The 16,914-nt window shown below is 42.3% G+C and overlaps 1 protein-coding gene across 1 annotated transcript in view; it reads left to right on the top strand.

Moving 5' to 3' along the window:
• FBXW4 (F-box and WD repeat domain containing 4) overlaps positions 1 to 16,287 on the top strand; it is a 334,157-nt gene extending 317,870 nt beyond the window's left edge. The window contains exon 9 of the mRNA XM_073596185.1: positions 11,589 to 16,287. Within this exon, the coding sequence (XP_073452286.1) occupies positions 11,589 to 11,726 (138 nt within the window). The 3' untranslated portion in view covers positions 11,727 to 16,287. The remainder of the gene's footprint in view (positions 1 to 11,588) is intronic.
• Positions 16,288 to 16,914: the final 627 nt, after the last annotated feature.

Genomic DNA, 16,914 nt, shown 5'->3' with positions numbered 1-16,914 from the left:
CCGTCAAGAATACTGTCCAACCATGTCCCCAGCCCCCCAGCCCCCACACCCAGAGCATACCATGCGGAGATTCCAGGACACAAGGGGGACGCCACCAAAGCACTGAGAATGGTAGTCACACCCTGCCCAGTAATTGGCTACAGGGGAATTAGAAGGAGCCTAAAAGATAAAAATAGCATATAAATATTCAGATATTCATTATTTAATAAGGGGAACTCAGCCTCAATTACATACCCTGATTATATGCAGAAAGAGCACTCGATGGTGCACAGAAGAAATTCACAGCACAGTGATTAAATACAAAAATCACAAGATTTGAGTATAAACCAAGAAAGCTGGAAAAAATAAACATAACAGAATAGTGACATAGGTGGGGTGACCAGGATTTCATATAAGTTAAATGGATCAATGGTGGATACTTATAGCGAATTTGGGGAGCGTATTAGATATTTAATATACTGAAAATGCTTACCAAAAAAGGTGCATAAGGCTGGAAACAAAAGTGCGCCCTAAACGTGAGCTTCCGCCAATGTATAGGCTAAGCATTGAAACCTCCCCAGCATATCCACCAGATAACACCAGCTAAGTTAGATGATCTAAAAATCAGTACAAATAGAGATATTGTCAGCATGAAAACTAGCTTACATAACTGCATATAACAGCAAAGGTGAAGATAAAAAGCATAGGCGCCAACTAAGAGAAAAGGGGGTGTAAAGTTATTACCTTTAACAAATATCCCCACAGCTATCCCACAGCAGGTAGATATAAATTGCTGAAATGTGGCTGCCTTTTAAAACCCCCACCTGATCAGCATAGAAACAATCAGCCAATCAGGAGTGGATGAAAAAGCGGACGGGGTGCATGCCCAGTGGCCAAAGCCAACTGCCTACACTACCCAGAAGGCCGAGCGTGGATCGCGTCACATGGCCTTACTTGCCAGCGACGCGATCTATATAGATGTAAATAAAGGCATCGGAGCTTGCCAAGGGAGGGGGGAGGAGAGATGGAAATCTCCCAACCAACCATGGAGAGAGGGGAGGAGGAGATGGGATTGGCAATGGAATTCCAGCGATGGACCGGCCGAAGGGGCGGGCTGACAATAAAGTCAGCCCTTGGGCGTCCATGCAGCCAAAGGCAGTAGTGGAACAGATTCTCAAGCGAGTTGGGGGCAGAACAGTCGAGTGTACTGAATCCACACAGCAGACCCAAATGGGAGACCGGAACGCCGGGACACAGGCAGGACAGCCTCTACAGTGGATAGTTGTTATCCCCACAGTGACCGAAATGCGATATACCTGACAGGACGCCTATAACAATAGAAATGTGGACTTAAATACTGGGGATACACTGATTAAATCAATATAATATAATGATTCAACAATAGATTTAATGTCTTGAGTCAGAACACCATATATAAGCATGTGAAATGGACATGTTCTGTAGGCTCTGAAGAAGAGGGAAAACTTGAAACCCGTTAGCCAATGTGACTACAAGTGTTGTGGTTTTTCGCATATGGATTTAAGCAGATGATTTTATGATAATGCTATGACACAAGTACTGGTTTGTGAGTATATTCACCTCCATTTTTATTAAATAAAATATGTATTGAGGATAATATGCTAGGCCTATGCACCCTCTGTGTTTTTCTATGCTTTCAGTTCATTTGGACTCTCCCAGTCTTTGGAAGGCAGGGAGGTGTGCATTATCCACATATACTAACATGTCAAGATAAGAGTCTGATAACACATTGGGATTTACCACACAGCGCAGGAGAGTGATATATATATATATATATATATATATATATATATATATATTTTTTTTTTTATATATCCTGTAGTATGCCTTCAGTCTCCAACCATCTCCTGTAGTACTCCAAGGTAAGGTGAAGTCGGTAACAAGGTGAGTATGATCAAAATTAAATCCAAAGGATTACATGTGTTTCAAAATGGAACCAACTGACATGTTTCAACCCAGTGTACAAAAAGTTTTCAATCCCTAGTTACAGGTGAAGAGTTTAGAATTAAATATTACATCAGTTGTGACACTACATTTGTTGTGTACCCCACAGCTTGTCGCTTACAGTGGGGTGCACAACACATCGCCTTAGAACTCGCATTGGCGAGCATTTTTGCGATTTGGGCAATCTGCAAGCCAACGAATATCAAATGTTTTACAATATTTTAGGGAAGTCCATGGTGTTGATACTACTTTTTTAGATTTTGTGGAATAGATTGGTGTCACCTAGAGGGGGGGACAGACACCAGAAGTTATTAGATAAAGAAGCGTGGTGGATTCATATGTGTGTTAAAACCTTGTGAGCTGCTATGCTAAACCATCAAAATAAAATGAAAAATTATATAAAAAGCTGCCAGCACGCCCCACACTTCCTATTTATGTGGTAATGCAAAAACTAATACCAAATGAGTGCAGCGCTAAGTGAACATGAATAAACGATAAATGTGATATGTGACCCTCCTATTATGGATGGTCGGTAGTGTACAGTGCTCAATACAATCTCCTGATCCTCAATAAAGTACAAGTGCTCAAAAACTCCACATGAATTCCCAATCATAAACAGCAAATAAATAATTAAAGTGTTATAGATATAAGTAATCAATGCATTGATGAAACAATGTTCTTACAAACAGTAAATAAATAATGAATTGTCCAATCTGTGCCATATATATCAACTTACATTTTCCAAATTTAAAACCAGCCTGTATGCAAACCACATGTGATATCAGGTGAAACCACCGTCTCTACACACATTTTGTTTGCATACAGGCTGGTTTTAAATATGGAAAATGTGAGTTGATATATATGGCGCATGATTGTTTAATACATTTTTAAAAGGATAAAGCATTATTGCCAGTTTTTACTTTGCATGTGGGTGATGTGGGAGGAGGGCTCTGGTGATTATCAGGAAGGAGTGTTGCATGGTGGAATCGGTTGCCTAAAGATATATACCAAAGGATGGAGGAACAAATAAGAGGAATGCCCTAGAGGATTAACATGTGTTTTCATTAAGCCTTAAGGTAAGGGCACATCTGGTGAAGGGTTGCACAAGGAGTGATTTGTCGCATGCACAGAGGTGGATCAAAGTGAAGAGTTTTGATCTATAGCTTCTCACCTTTATTCATAGACCTTGGACTATTTTGGTTCATCTTCACTATAGATTGGACTATTCGTTATTTATTTACTTTGTTTGTAAGAACATTGTTTCATTGTTGTATTGATTACTTATATTTATAACACGTTTTAATTATTTATTTGATGTTCATGATTGGGAATTCGTGTGGAGGTTTTGAGCACTTGTACTTTGAGGATCAGGAGATTGTATTGAGCACTGTACGCTACTGACCATCCATAATAGGAGGGTCACATATCACATTTATTGTTCATGTTCACTTAGCGCTGCAGTCATTTGGTATTTGTGGTGGATTCAAACCAGAGTACCCCAAGGGTTAAACCAAAGGAGGGACCTGGATTTACATTTAAGTTAATATTGAATCCTTGTCTGTCTTCCCCCAGGTAGTTTACTTATCTTATGACAAGATATTTTATATAATACTTGATATAGTATTCTATTTTCATCCACTTGAGTTTCCCTAAGCTTGTTGTTAGTTTAACATATTTGGAGACAGTGCATTTACAATGTTTTGCTTATTTTGGTTTTATATGTAGCTTGCTTTTCTTCCCAGCCAGGCTCTTAATGGGTTAAGGGCCAATTCACACTAAATACCATGACAGCTGTTTTACCTCATTGTAAAATGTTTGTCACCGCAGGGACACACAGGAATCAATTGTTTCCTATGTGTCCCATTCACGCTGCAAAACAGCCTAGCACTGCGCTAAAATGCAGACATGCTGCATTTGATCGCACCGCACACTCACCCAAATTGTGCTGCAATGTCGGGCATGACAGGGCAGCGCTGGCTATATACAGTACTAGTCTTGTATGCTATGTTAGACGAACTATGATTAAGGCCCTGGTGGACTGAAACACGTCAGTTGGCTCCATTTTGGAACGCATGTACTGTTTTTGATTGAATAAAGATTGATTTTATTAATACTCACCTTGTAGCCGACTTCACCTTACCTTGGAGGACTATTGTTGCAGATTGGAGACCACTTGTCAGGCACGGTGAGTGAAGAGTGCTCCAGATGATTTTATACCTGCAATTGGGTTGTAGTGCCAGCACTTTACTTGATCTCCTGTAGTAATTCTGCAGTCTCAGACCATCTCTTGTAGTACATCTGCAGTCTCCAACCATTTCCTGTAGTACATCTGCAGTCTCTAACCATCTCCTGTAGTACATCTGTAGTCTCTGACCATCTCCTGTAGCATGCCTGCAGTCTCTGACCATCACCTGTAGCCAGGGCCGTCTTTAATTTTGATTGGGCCCTGGGCAAACATTTTCTTGGGGCTCCCCCCCTCCATTCTGAGACATACAAAAAATAGCAGGTAGACTCAAAATCAGTTTACTGCAGCAGATCACGCAGCGATTGCAATTGTTTGCCAGAGGTTACAGCCTATCCTTACTGCTCACTGGCTGGTTTCTAGAGTTTACAACACATAATTTCTGCTTGCCTATTGGTTGCTAGAGGTTAATGTACATTATTAGCGCTCACTAATTGGTTGCTAGGGGTTACAGCACATCATTACCACTTACTGATTGGTTGCTAGAGATTAAAGCAGATCACTACTGTTCGCTGATTGGTTGCTAGAGGTTAATGCACATCATTACCTCTCACTGAGCAGTGGAGCAATCCCAAATAATTGAGCAAGTAAAGGGGCATAATAATACACATACTACAGGAGAGTGTCAGAGAGTGCAGACATACTGCAGGAGAGGTTCAGAGACTGCAGACATACTGCAGGAGATTACCAGAAACTGCGGACATACTGCAGGAGACAATCAGAGACTGCGGACATACTGCAGGAGACAATCAGAGACTGCGGACATACTGCAGGAGATTACCAGAGACTGCGGACATACTGCAGGATATTACCAGAGACTGCGGACATACTGCAGGAGATTACCAGAGACTGCGGACATACTGCAGGAGATTACCAGAGACTGCGGACATACTGCAGGAGACAATCAGAGACTGCGGACATACTGCCGGAGATTACCAGAGACTGCGGACATACTGCAGGAGACAATTAGAGGCTGTGGACATACTGCAGGAGATTACCAGAGACTGTGGACATACTGCAGGAGACAATCAGAGACTGCAGACATTATACAGGAGATGGTCAGAGAACTTTCAGCAATGCACAGCTTTACAGTTTAATAACACAGCTCAGGGTTTAAACATTCAGGCATTTTATGGGTGTAAGGACATACCTGGCCAGCCAAACTACATACATTAAGGTGTGTGGGCAGGGCTTCCACTCTCTGCTCTCACTACAACAGCCGGGAGCTCCACTGATGCTCAGTTGGGGGGGCCAACGTCACCCGTGAATTGGGACCCCCGATGACAGCTTTGCAGAGCGCACAGAGGACACGGGAAGATGTATTCCCGCGCTAACCAGCTGAGGGGGCGGGGCCGGGAGCTCCACTGACGCTCTGACCCCGCCCACGTGCAGCCTGTGTACTTGGAATAGAGCGTCTGTAGTGAGAGCCAGTGATCGGAGTGGGAGTGTCATTGGAGCTCCCGGCCCTGCCCCCAGACCTCTGTATTCACCAGCCAGTATAGAGGGGGCGGGGCCGGGAGCTCCACTGACGCTCCCACTCCGATTACTGTCTCTCACTACAGACGCTCTTTTCAGAGTACACAGGTTGCACATAGGCGGGGTCAGAGTGTCAGTGGAGCTCCCGGCCCTGCCCCCTCTCAGCTGGCTGGTGCGGAATACATCCTCCCGTATCCTCTGTGCGCTCTGCAAAGCTGTCATCGGGGCCCCAATTCACGGCTAGCGCGGGCCCCCCAACAAAGATTGGGCCCAGGGCAAGTGCCCCGTTTGCCCTGCGCTAAAGACGGCCCTGCCTGTAGCAAGCCTGTAGTCTCTGACCATCTCCTGTAGCAAGCCTGTAGTCTCTGACCATCTCCTGTAGCATGCCTGCAGTCTCTGACCATCTCCTGTAGCATGCTGCAGTCACTGTCCATCCCCTGTAGTATGTCTGCAGTCACTGACCCTCTCCTGTATCATGTCTGCTGTCTCTGACCATATCCTGTAGTATGCTTGCGATCTCTGATCATATCCTGAGCCTGACATGTAGCATGCCTGCAGTTTCTGACCATTTCTTGTTGTTCATCTTCAGTCCCTGACCATCTCCTGTAGCATGCCTGCAGTCTCTGACCATCTCCTGTAGCGTGCCCGCAGTCTCTGACCATATCCTGTAGTACATCTGCAGTCTCTGACCATCTCCTGTAGTATGTCTGCAGTCTTTGACCATCTCCTGTATCGTGTCTGCAATCTAACTATCTCTCCTGTAGTATGTCTGCTGATTCTGACCATCTCCTGTAGTATCTCTGCAGTCTCTGACCATCTCCTGTATCATGTCTGCAATCTGACTATCTCTCCTGTAGTATGTCTGCAGTCTCTGACCACCTCCTTTAGTATGTCTGCAGTCTCTGACCACCTCATGTAGTATGTCTGGAGTCTCTGACCTCTTCCTGTGGTATGTCTGCAGTCTCTGACCATGACCACCTCCTGTAGTATGTCCACAGTCTCTTACCACCTCCTGTAGTATGTCTGTAGTCTCTGACCCTCTCTCCTGTAGTTTGTCTAGCACTAAATAATAAGCACAACCCTTTAGTGTGTCAGGGGTTGGAGTTGAGGCCCTTAAAACCTCATCAGTTGACCATCATTGGGATGCAGTTTCAAAGTAAGCTATATTTCCACACAATAAATGTATATAGAGACACAATAAGAGTATATGAGAGTCAGAACAAGCCCTTTGTGTCTTTAAGTAGACCTTTCACCATGAAGGCCTCTTTCACACATGCTGCAGTCCCTACCACCCCTTTATAAAGCGATCCATGGTGGATTGCTTTGCAGAGGCAGTTTGCAGGCATTTGGGAGGCAATACTGCTGGCTCCTGAATGTCTTTTTTTCCCAGCCGAATGAAAATTTTACATTGATGTATTGTGCCACAACCACAAGCCAATAGTTTGGCTTGTGACTGTAGTGCAGTCCCATTGACTTCAATGGACAAGTTGGACAGATAGTGACACATATGAAACTTGACATGTCTAGTTAAAATTGCTGTATTGTGAAGTTAAACATTGAGGGTACGGCAATGTGTACTCACCCAAGCAGGCGCTATGTTCATTTGGAGGGCTATTTCTGTTTAATCAACCTTTTTTAAGCCACACCCACTCCCAATGTTAGATGCAATCTGGTCATGCCCATTGCTCTTTGTGGCATGCATAGCACTTGTTTTCAACTGTATCCCAGCATGGGTGATATTTTGCCATGCTGTATTGACTTTTCAAGTGTAAACCAGGCCAATTACTTGTTAGGGGTATTGTCAGTGTTTACATATTGTGTTAACATTCTGTTTAAATATCGATTGTCTTAGTTTTTAATAGGAATTCTGACGTTTTCCGGCTGTCAGTAAAAAAAAATGTGCTCTGTCAGTAAATATTTCATATTTTGCCAGTAAAATCAGTTGCCGAGGGTTGGCAACACTATTTCCAGTGTGCACACTCCGCAATGTACAGACACATGCAGCCTCCACCCTGGGAGTCTACAGCATCCTGCCTAATCAGCAGCAGCAGAATCATAGATGGACAGCGCAAAGGGCTAATGAGAGCGGTGGCCTGGCTCAGATAGCAGGGTGGTTGCAGCCAGTGTTGGCGGAGCAAAAGGAAGGGCTCTGGAGTACTGCTGTGCCTGGCCATGGCTGCGCTGACTTGTATGGTTGAACTGGCAGTGGGAAGAAACTGTATAACTTCTCTATTCCTGGCCAGTCCATCTACTGCAGGCGGCATGACTAGTCATTTTCTCCTAGTAGCCCATCCTCGGGGATGCTGCTCACATTGGGCTCTGTTCCTACCTGTACTCAGTTAACCTTCATAGCTGTGTGTGCTCTTCTCATTGCTAGTAACAAGCTCTAGGAGTTTTCTGTCTATTGGTGGGTCCCCTCACCTCCCCAGTCCATGGTGTGCTGGCAGACAGGAGATGATGTGCCGTTACCCTAGCAACCAAACCGTGAGCAGTATTAATGTGGTAAAAATAGTGTAGCGCTCTAAAGTGCAAATGCCAAAGTATAATAGTCTGTAATTACACAGCGTATAATGGCATGGGTGAAAAAGTGCAAAAACCAATACATGTAGTGAAACGTGTTTGAAATTACACAATATTACAAATGTAATTAAAATTGTAAGAAGAGTATGCGAAGCACAAGAAGTGCATGCATCCAAAGGTGAAATGAAAAAATAAAGTCCAAGAAAAATGGAGTGGTAGACAGGATGAGCTTCTTTCTGTCGGGTTGGTACCAAGACAGTGGACATCAAAGACAAGTTGTCTGTAGTAATTCTAGAAAGATAAGATGGGTGGACCCACCCAGCTGTTGTGGACCCACATGTTATACAACAGTGGGTCAGAAGGGCTTGTGATCCAACCAGGATCTAGATCAGGTGTTGTGTGCAGGAGGTGGATCCGGTGGCGGGTCCTCAGCTTCCCAGCAGCGAACTCCAAAGGCACTGTGGTATTCAGCTAGGTGTACCTCAAGACAACTCCTTGTGGGCTCCAGTGAACAAACATAGGAAAAAAGGAGGGCTCCAAATAGTGCAGGTCAAACCAATAGGTTTATTGGGATATATCAAAAAATGACAAAGATTCGTTATTCTTCAACAGGGGCATGCCCCTGTTGAAGACTCTTAGTGTCGAAACGTGTCGGGCCAGTATTTACTGCACCCCACATTGCCTTTTATCCATTTTTTATGATTTTGTGATCACTTTTTTATCTTTGTCATTTTTTTATATATTCCAATAAACTTATTGGTTTGACCTGCACTATTTGGAGCCCTCCTTCTTTTTTCCTATGTTTGTCCGCTGGAGCCCACAAGGAGTAAGAGTACCCATCTTATCTTTCTAGAATTACTACAGACAACTTGTCTTTGATGACCACTGTCTTGGTACCAACCCGACAGAAAGAAGCTCATCCTGTCTACTACTTAATTTTTCTTGGACTTTATTTTTTCATTTCACCTTTGGATGCATGCACTTCTTGTGCTTCGCATACTCTTCTTACAATTTTAATTACATTTGTAATATTGTGTAATTGAAAAACACGTTTCACTACATGTATTGGTATTTGCACCCATGCCATTATACGCTGTGTAATTACAGACTATTATACTTTGGCATTTGCACTTTAGAGCGCAACACTATTTTTACCCCATTTCTGTACAACTTTGAGTGTTTAGCAGCTTTTTTATCCGTTTAGTGCAGTGTTTTCCCCCCATTGCACATTAGCAGTATTAATGTGCAATAAGCTCTAGTAACCAATCAGTGAGTGGTAATGATGTGCACTAACCTCTAGAAACCAGTGAGCGGTATAGATGATCAGTAACCTCTAGCAACCAATCAGTGAGCCTGGACCAGTTCTTTGTTTAACCACTTCAATACAGGGCATTTTTACCCCCTTCCTGCCCCGGCCAATTTTCAGCTTTCAGCGCTGTAACATTTTGAATGACAATTGCGCGGTCATGCAACACTACCCAAATACAATTTTTAGAATTTTTTCTCCACAAATAGAGCTTTCTTTTGGTGGTACTTGATCACCTCTGCGTTTTTTTTTTTTGTTTGTTTTTTTTTTTGGCGCTATAAACAAAAAAAGAGCGACAAGTTTGAAAAAAACACAATATTTTTAACTTTTTGCTATAATAAATATCCCAATTTTTTAAAAAAAAACAACAACATTTTTCCTCAGTTTAGGCTGATATGTATTCTTCTACATATTTTTGGTAAAAAAAAATCGCAATAAGCGTATATTGATTGGTTTGTGCAAAAGTTATAGCGCCTAAAAAATGTGGGATAGATTTATGCCATTTTTATTATTATTATTATTTTTTACTAGTAATGGCAGCGATCTGCAATTTTTATTGTGACTGTGAGATTGCGGCGGACAGATCAGACACTTTTGACACTATTTTGGGACCATTCACATTTATACAGCGATCAGTGCTATAAAAATGCACTGATTACTGTTTAAATGACACTAGCAGGAAAGGAGTTAACACTAGGGGCGATCAAGGGGTCAGTCCCCTCCCCCCACAGTGATTCTCACTGTGGGGGGAGGGGACTGACTTGGGGAGGAGACCGATCGGTGTTCCTATATACTAGGAACACACAATCTGTCTTCTCTCCCCTGACAGGACATGGATCTGTGTGTTTACACACACAGATCCACGGTCCTGCTCTGTAACGAGCGACCGTGTGTGCCTGACGGATATCGCAGTCTCCGGGCGCGCGCACCGGCTCCTCGGTGACATGGCGGGCGCGCACGCCCCCTATAACGCTGGGAAGCCAAGGACGTCATATGACACCCGTCCAGGATGGGAGATTCCATCTGCGGACGTTATATGACAATGGGCGGGTAGGGAAGTGGTTAAAAGGGGGGGGGGGCCCAAGAAAGTGAAAAAAATGGGAGGCAGGGTGAAGATCTGTTTTAATGCATTAAGAAGTTCCATTTCTTATGTGTATTTCACAAGTATATCTCCATATACGTATATAAATGCAGAGGCATCCAATCACATGGTGAGAAGTATTAATGTGCAATAAGCTCTAGTAACCAATCAGTGAGTGGTAATGATGTGCAGTAACCTCAGTGAGCCTGGACCAGTTCTTTGTTTAAAGGGGGGGGGACCCAAGAAAGTGTTTGCCCAGGGTCCAATCAATATTAAAAACAGCCTGCACTCAAATATCACTTTTTTTTTGTTTACCTTTTATAATGAAAAAAGTTTGTTCCGCCCCCCATACATCTCACTCACCTAAGCGAATGACATGCACTGTACTCCCTGTGCATAGTCTTTCATTCACAAAATAGGGAGGGGTTAGGCCTAGCAGTGTGTCATTGGGAGGTCCGCCTGCTGAGCCTGAAAAAAATAGCGGCCTTCCGATGACGCCACACAAAGAACATGATGGCGTGGGACCCAAGTGGTGGCAGAAAGAAGAGGATCTCAGCAGAACAATGTTGGATCCACTGGGAGGGCGAGTATCTGAATTGTGCAGAACCCACAATCCGGTAAGTAGGGGTTAAAAAAATGGGAGGCAGGGTGAAGATCCGCTTTAATGCATTAAGAAGTTCCATTTCTTATGTGTATATCTGCATATACATATATAAATGCAGAGGCATCTGATCTCACATGTTTGGCTCCCATTAGAGCTACAATATGGCAGGTGCATCCTTCTGGATGGAGGTCCTGAGGATGGTCCAGAATGTAAAGGATGGATCTGGAATGCCCTATAGGCACTCAGTTTGAACTTTAGTTTATAGTGGGACAAAAGAAGCCTGCTCTACCCCATATAGCCTGCTGTTCATTCATTACCTCTAAGGCAGACGAATACAAAATATATTTATTTTAACCAAAAGCATGTTTTCTTATCACTGCATATTTTTTTATTTCAGTCTTTCTCCCTATCATCTCCAACGAGCAGCCCAGTGTATAGCCTCCGATTTACTACATCCCGCTTGTATGCTGCTTTGGCGACCACACTTCAAGTTTTGGACTTCACTGTTTCCAGCCCGCAGTTCACATCCATGTAGATGTCAGTGTATACCCCAAAACTAGGACTTGTGTATGATATACAAGGCATCTCTTCCATGTAAAAGAAGCCACAAAAAACATTCTACAGGTCCCAACATCAAAGACTTTTGTAATGTAAAAGTCACCATATGCTTGCAAAAAATAAATTTAAAGTTATTTTCCAATGTAATTAGTTATGGTAAATTCTAAATGTGTACATAAATATGTGCAAGGGTTTTCTATCTATAGGAGCTGAAATTAAGATTAGATTTCAGCTGTGTTTCATATTTTTTTAAAATATATTCACTAAACTTGCCAATACAAATTAATATCAGGAACTCATTACAATTTTACATTGTAGCTTAACTAAACTTTAGGTTTAAATCAGGTAAATGCATTCCAGGAGCATCACAACAAAGGTTGAGTATAAATGGCTGTCCTCTGCTAAAATACTGTAGAGAAGGGCCCTAGCTCTCTGTTCTGAAGCAGGGATCTTTCTGCAGAGGTCCGACCCCCCCCCCCCCCCCCCCCTTAGTCAGACTCATAACTTAGCAAAGGGCAAAACCCATGCTACCTGCTGATTGCTTTAGATCTGATCAGTAGGGTGTCAGACCTCTTCAGAGGGACCACTGCTTCCACACAGAGAAAAAGCAACAATCCTTTTCTACAACATTCTGGCAGGGGGCAGTTTTTTCTACTCAAGCTGTGATTTCTTTTTAAAGAAAATATACTGTAAGGCTGGCCATACATTATACAATTTTCTTATTTAATTTCCTTTAGAATTACCTTTTAACTATGTAGTGCAGGGGCCTGCCTGATTGCATACAAATTAAAAGTGTTTAGGTTGAACTTCATATTATATGGTTTTGGTAAATCTAAAGGAAAATTGTACAAGAAAATTTTATAATTTATGGCCAGCCTAAGACTTTGATGTTAAACTGTAAATTCAATTGGCCTTTAAGATTAGGGATGCTGGTCTGCACAGATTTGTAATAAATACAATTGCATGATGACCACATACACAAATAAATTTAGCAATTATGTGACCACAAATAAACATGAGGCAGAGACGTTTGTTTCACTGTGTATGCTTAATGATCACTGTCAAAAAAGTCTTAAACTGGAACTCCAGCAAAATATTTTTTTACTTTTGTAAAGGAGGAGAACATGATTAGTACCTCTGTCAGGTTTTATTGTTCTCTGTGTCCCTTTTGGGAAAATTTTGACTCACTTTTTAGGTGGTCACCAGGACAGGACACAATAGGCAGAACTATTATAAAATACATGCACATAAATGGTTTTCTTTACATGTTGCAACTTTTTAAAAATATATTTCTATTCTATCTTTTCATGGACTTTATATTTTTTTAGAAAAATCTATCATTTATAGCAGGATTTACTTATTTTCATATGCTTTAAAAAAGAAGTGGCCTTGCACAAAAAGATGCAGACCTTTTTTTAACATACAATACTTTGGCTATATCATTCAAAAATAAAATCACATGTATGTAAATCTTATGCAAATTTTAGGAAAGCAGTTTGCCCTGGGATGTAGAAGATAGCCAGCTAAATGTACAAAGCAGAAAAATAATATTTATGCTATTTTATAGGATATGAAAACAGATTAGAAAGGTTCAGTGAAGCAGAGCAGCAATAATATTCTGTACAAAGTTGTAGTTTAAAGTTGAATTCTGGAAAAATAGCTACCTGTAAATACACAGTTGAGACGCATGTATGGAGCTGTGCAAACTACCAATTGGTTTATACAGGCAGTCCCCAAGCTACAAACGTCCGACTTACATACGATATTTACAAACGGAGGGAGACAACAGGAAGTGAGAGGAAATCTACCCCTAGGAAGGGAAATTCTCTCCTGTAAGAGTTATCATGGGGAAAGGGAGTCTCCACTGAAGTTTTATCAGCACTTCACAACAACCCAAAATTTTTTAAATCCAATTGTCACAGAGACAGAAAGTGAGATGAAATCTTCTGAACAGGGGCACAGACAGCAAAACAAATGTTACAGGGTGTTAACCCTTCTCTATGCTATCCAAAAAATGTAAAAATATTTTTGGGGCTGGAGGTACACTTAAGAAATGTTCTTGTTCCAACTTACATACAAATTCAACTTAAGAACAAACCTACAGAACATCTTGTTTGTAACGCTGGGACTGCCTGTATTTCTATCCATTCAATCATAAGAGTAACCCAGGACAGCTAGGCCGGTGACCCAACTTTTCTACAGGCTGGGTTCACACTAATGTGAATTGGATGCAGGTTTCGGATTGCACAAGGGTCCTGTGCACCTTTGGCTATGTTTCAGGTCCGAATTCAGCCAAAAATTAGAGCCTGATTCATCCGTGAAACGGAGAACAGGGACGCCTTGGACCCCTGCTGCAAGCCGCGGCCGAAGACAGTGTGAACCCAGCCTTACTGCTCTTAGACAATAGAGCTAGGTCACCTCTCTGCCTCTAGCCTGTGCTTGAAGAGCGGCTGACCCATGAGGCTCATCCTCCTTCTGTCTCCTCCTGTCAGCATTTTCTTTATCAGTATAATTGCATGCAGCACATATGATTGACTACAAGAAAGCCCCACTTTCTATCGTACCAGGGATTACAAGAGACTGATATTAAGACAAATCCAGGTAATTACACTGATTTCATTCAAAATACATTTAATTACCTAAATGAATACTGTGCTGCATGTATTGGTGGTATTTTTATATCTGCCTGGAGTTCAGCTGTAAGAATCTTGGTTTCCATGATAACCACCCAGGGACATCCACTTTTACAATATTCATACTAACTTTGCTTATGGCCAAGGCTCCAGGAGCAAGCCAAGAGAACTGAAAGGTAAGACCCCTTTCACACTTAGGCCGCTGTCACGTTAGCGCTAAAGTGACACTAGTTTTAGCTCCGCTTTTCAGCCAAAGAAGGGGTTAGAAAACCCTGTGTTGTGGCGCTTCGGAAGCGCTGCCCATTCATTCCAATGGGCAGGGCCTTTTGGGAGCGCTAAATGCAACGCTCCCAAAGCACCCCAAATATGCTGCTTGCGGGGCTTTACAGAACGTCCCGCAAGTGCACCGCCCCAGTGTGAAAAGTCACACTTGAATGAATGGAAGGTGGTTTTCAGGTGCTTTGGAGAGGCTATTTCCAGCGCTAAAGTGCCTGAAAACCGCCCCAGTGTGAAAGGGGTCTTATGGTAAAAGGACTACAGGTGACCACCTGTTGATCAATATCTTTAGAGAGGGCATTTAGTAATTGTTTGGGTGCATACAGCATCAATCATTATAGTTATGTGTAATGGTCTGTATTCCATTATCTGCAGGCTGCTGCTTCTTGCTGAAATATCCTTCCCACCCAATATCACCTTGAGCAGATATCTTCCAGTGCTGTGAGAATCAACAACCACTACCGCTAAAAAGTTGTGCCGATTATCCACCCCCGTTTCTGCCCTCTTCACCATTCAGAGAGCTCAAACTACTATTCTACAATGCAAGGCATTCTGTGAATGAAGGAGGAGCAGTTTAATGACAGGATCTCTGCTAATAAGCAGAGCAACCTTTCAGACTAGCAGCAGCAGTTGTTACCTCTCCCATCATCAGAAGATAGACACTCAGGGCAGGATGTGGCAGGTATAAGGGATAAAAAATATTTTAAGAAGCAGCAGCCTGCAGGTGATGGGATGCATCATTACAAATAACTAATTTGGTTCCATACCCCCCCCCCCCCCCCCAAAAAAAAAAAAGATTACTAACCTTCAGCTCCAATGTTTTTTTTAAATAACCTATAATATCAGTAGATTATTGTGAATTACATTTGTAAAACCTACTCAGGCTTAAAACCAGGCAGTTCCAGTACTTTGCAAAAAAGAAAAAAAAATGTAATTTTGGTCATTTACTTCTTAAAATTCTAAAAGGTACTACTCAACTGTGATCTGTAAATTATACGCATGTCAGAACAAGTATTCAAAGTAAAGAAATTGTCACGCTTGCAGCCTGTGTGAGTTTTATATCTGGTAGGGTCAATGGGGTTGATTTAGTAAAGGAACACAGTTTGTTGATTTTGCACAGTTTCATTTATCCTAGCGAATGAGGTGATGCCTTGCTGACTTCAATCACCTGTAATCATGTATGAGCAAAAGCCCCATTGTTTTTTTTTTTCTTCTTGCACATGACCTTGTTTATTAAGCTAAGTGTACATTTCGGCAAAGTGAACAAGCTCTACTTGTTTAGTAAATCAACCCCAACTGGGTATTTGAATATGTGGGAAATGCCCAAAAATAAAAATCAAAGGTACGATTTTATTTTCTAATCTGCTCTAAAAGGTGATAGCTGAAATCTTGTTGCTACAAGAACAGTTCTCTTGCCTTTTTTCTCATCATTTTATAAATCTTCTATGACATTATTAGGGTCAGAGGTTGTTTTTGTATCTGTGTTACTTGGTTGTTTTCAGGTTTGGTTTTTGTGTTTGTTTGTTTTTTTTTGTTGCTTTTCTATGGTTATATTGCATCCACACCAGGTATTTTGCTATTCCCCCTTTTGTTTCTTTCATTAAAATCATGTGAAAGTATAACTGCAAATTTGTCTCTTTATAAAGAACTTCTCTGATTCACTGCTCCATTAGTCTGTCCATTTGGTTTAATATGACTGACATACTGAATGATGCTTGTGACATGCAGAAGATATGCAAAGGTCATAACTACTACACCGTGATTTCTCCATCATGGTTATTTATAGCAGATGCTATGGAGAGATTAAAAATTAGTCAAGTACTTTTCTTTGGCGCAGAATAAGATCTTCCCAGGCCCTGTAGGATTGGACACCTCACCCCCAGTGGCGGTTGGTGCTCAAAATTTTTAGGGGGGCGCAAACAAACTGAAAAATACTGAAAAAAAAACAAATTGCAGCCTCACTGTGCCATCAAATGCAGCCACTTTGCCATAAAATGCAGCCACTGTGCCATCAAACGCAGCCACTGTGACATCAAACGCAGCCACTATGCCATCAAACGCAGCCACTGTGCCATCAAACGCAGCCACTGTGCCCATCAAATCCCGCCACTGTGCCCATCAAATCCCGCCACTGTGACCCCCGCCCACCCGCTGTCTGACCGGCACTTACCCAATCTTGGTGGCGGTTCTGGCAGGGGCGAGCTGTGTCCTCCGTGTGTCTCGTCTTCCTGCTTCCTGCTAGGCTTCCAATAGCAG

This window comes from Aquarana catesbeiana, linkage group LG08, assembly GCF_042186555.1.
Source record: "Aquarana catesbeiana isolate 2022-GZ linkage group LG08, ASM4218655v1, whole genome shotgun sequence".
Classification (NCBI taxonomy): Eukaryota; Metazoa; Chordata; class Amphibia; order Anura; family Ranidae; genus Aquarana; species Aquarana catesbeiana.
The sequence above is the reverse complement of the archived record's forward strand: the minus strand, read 5'-3'. Positions and strand labels throughout refer to the sequence as shown.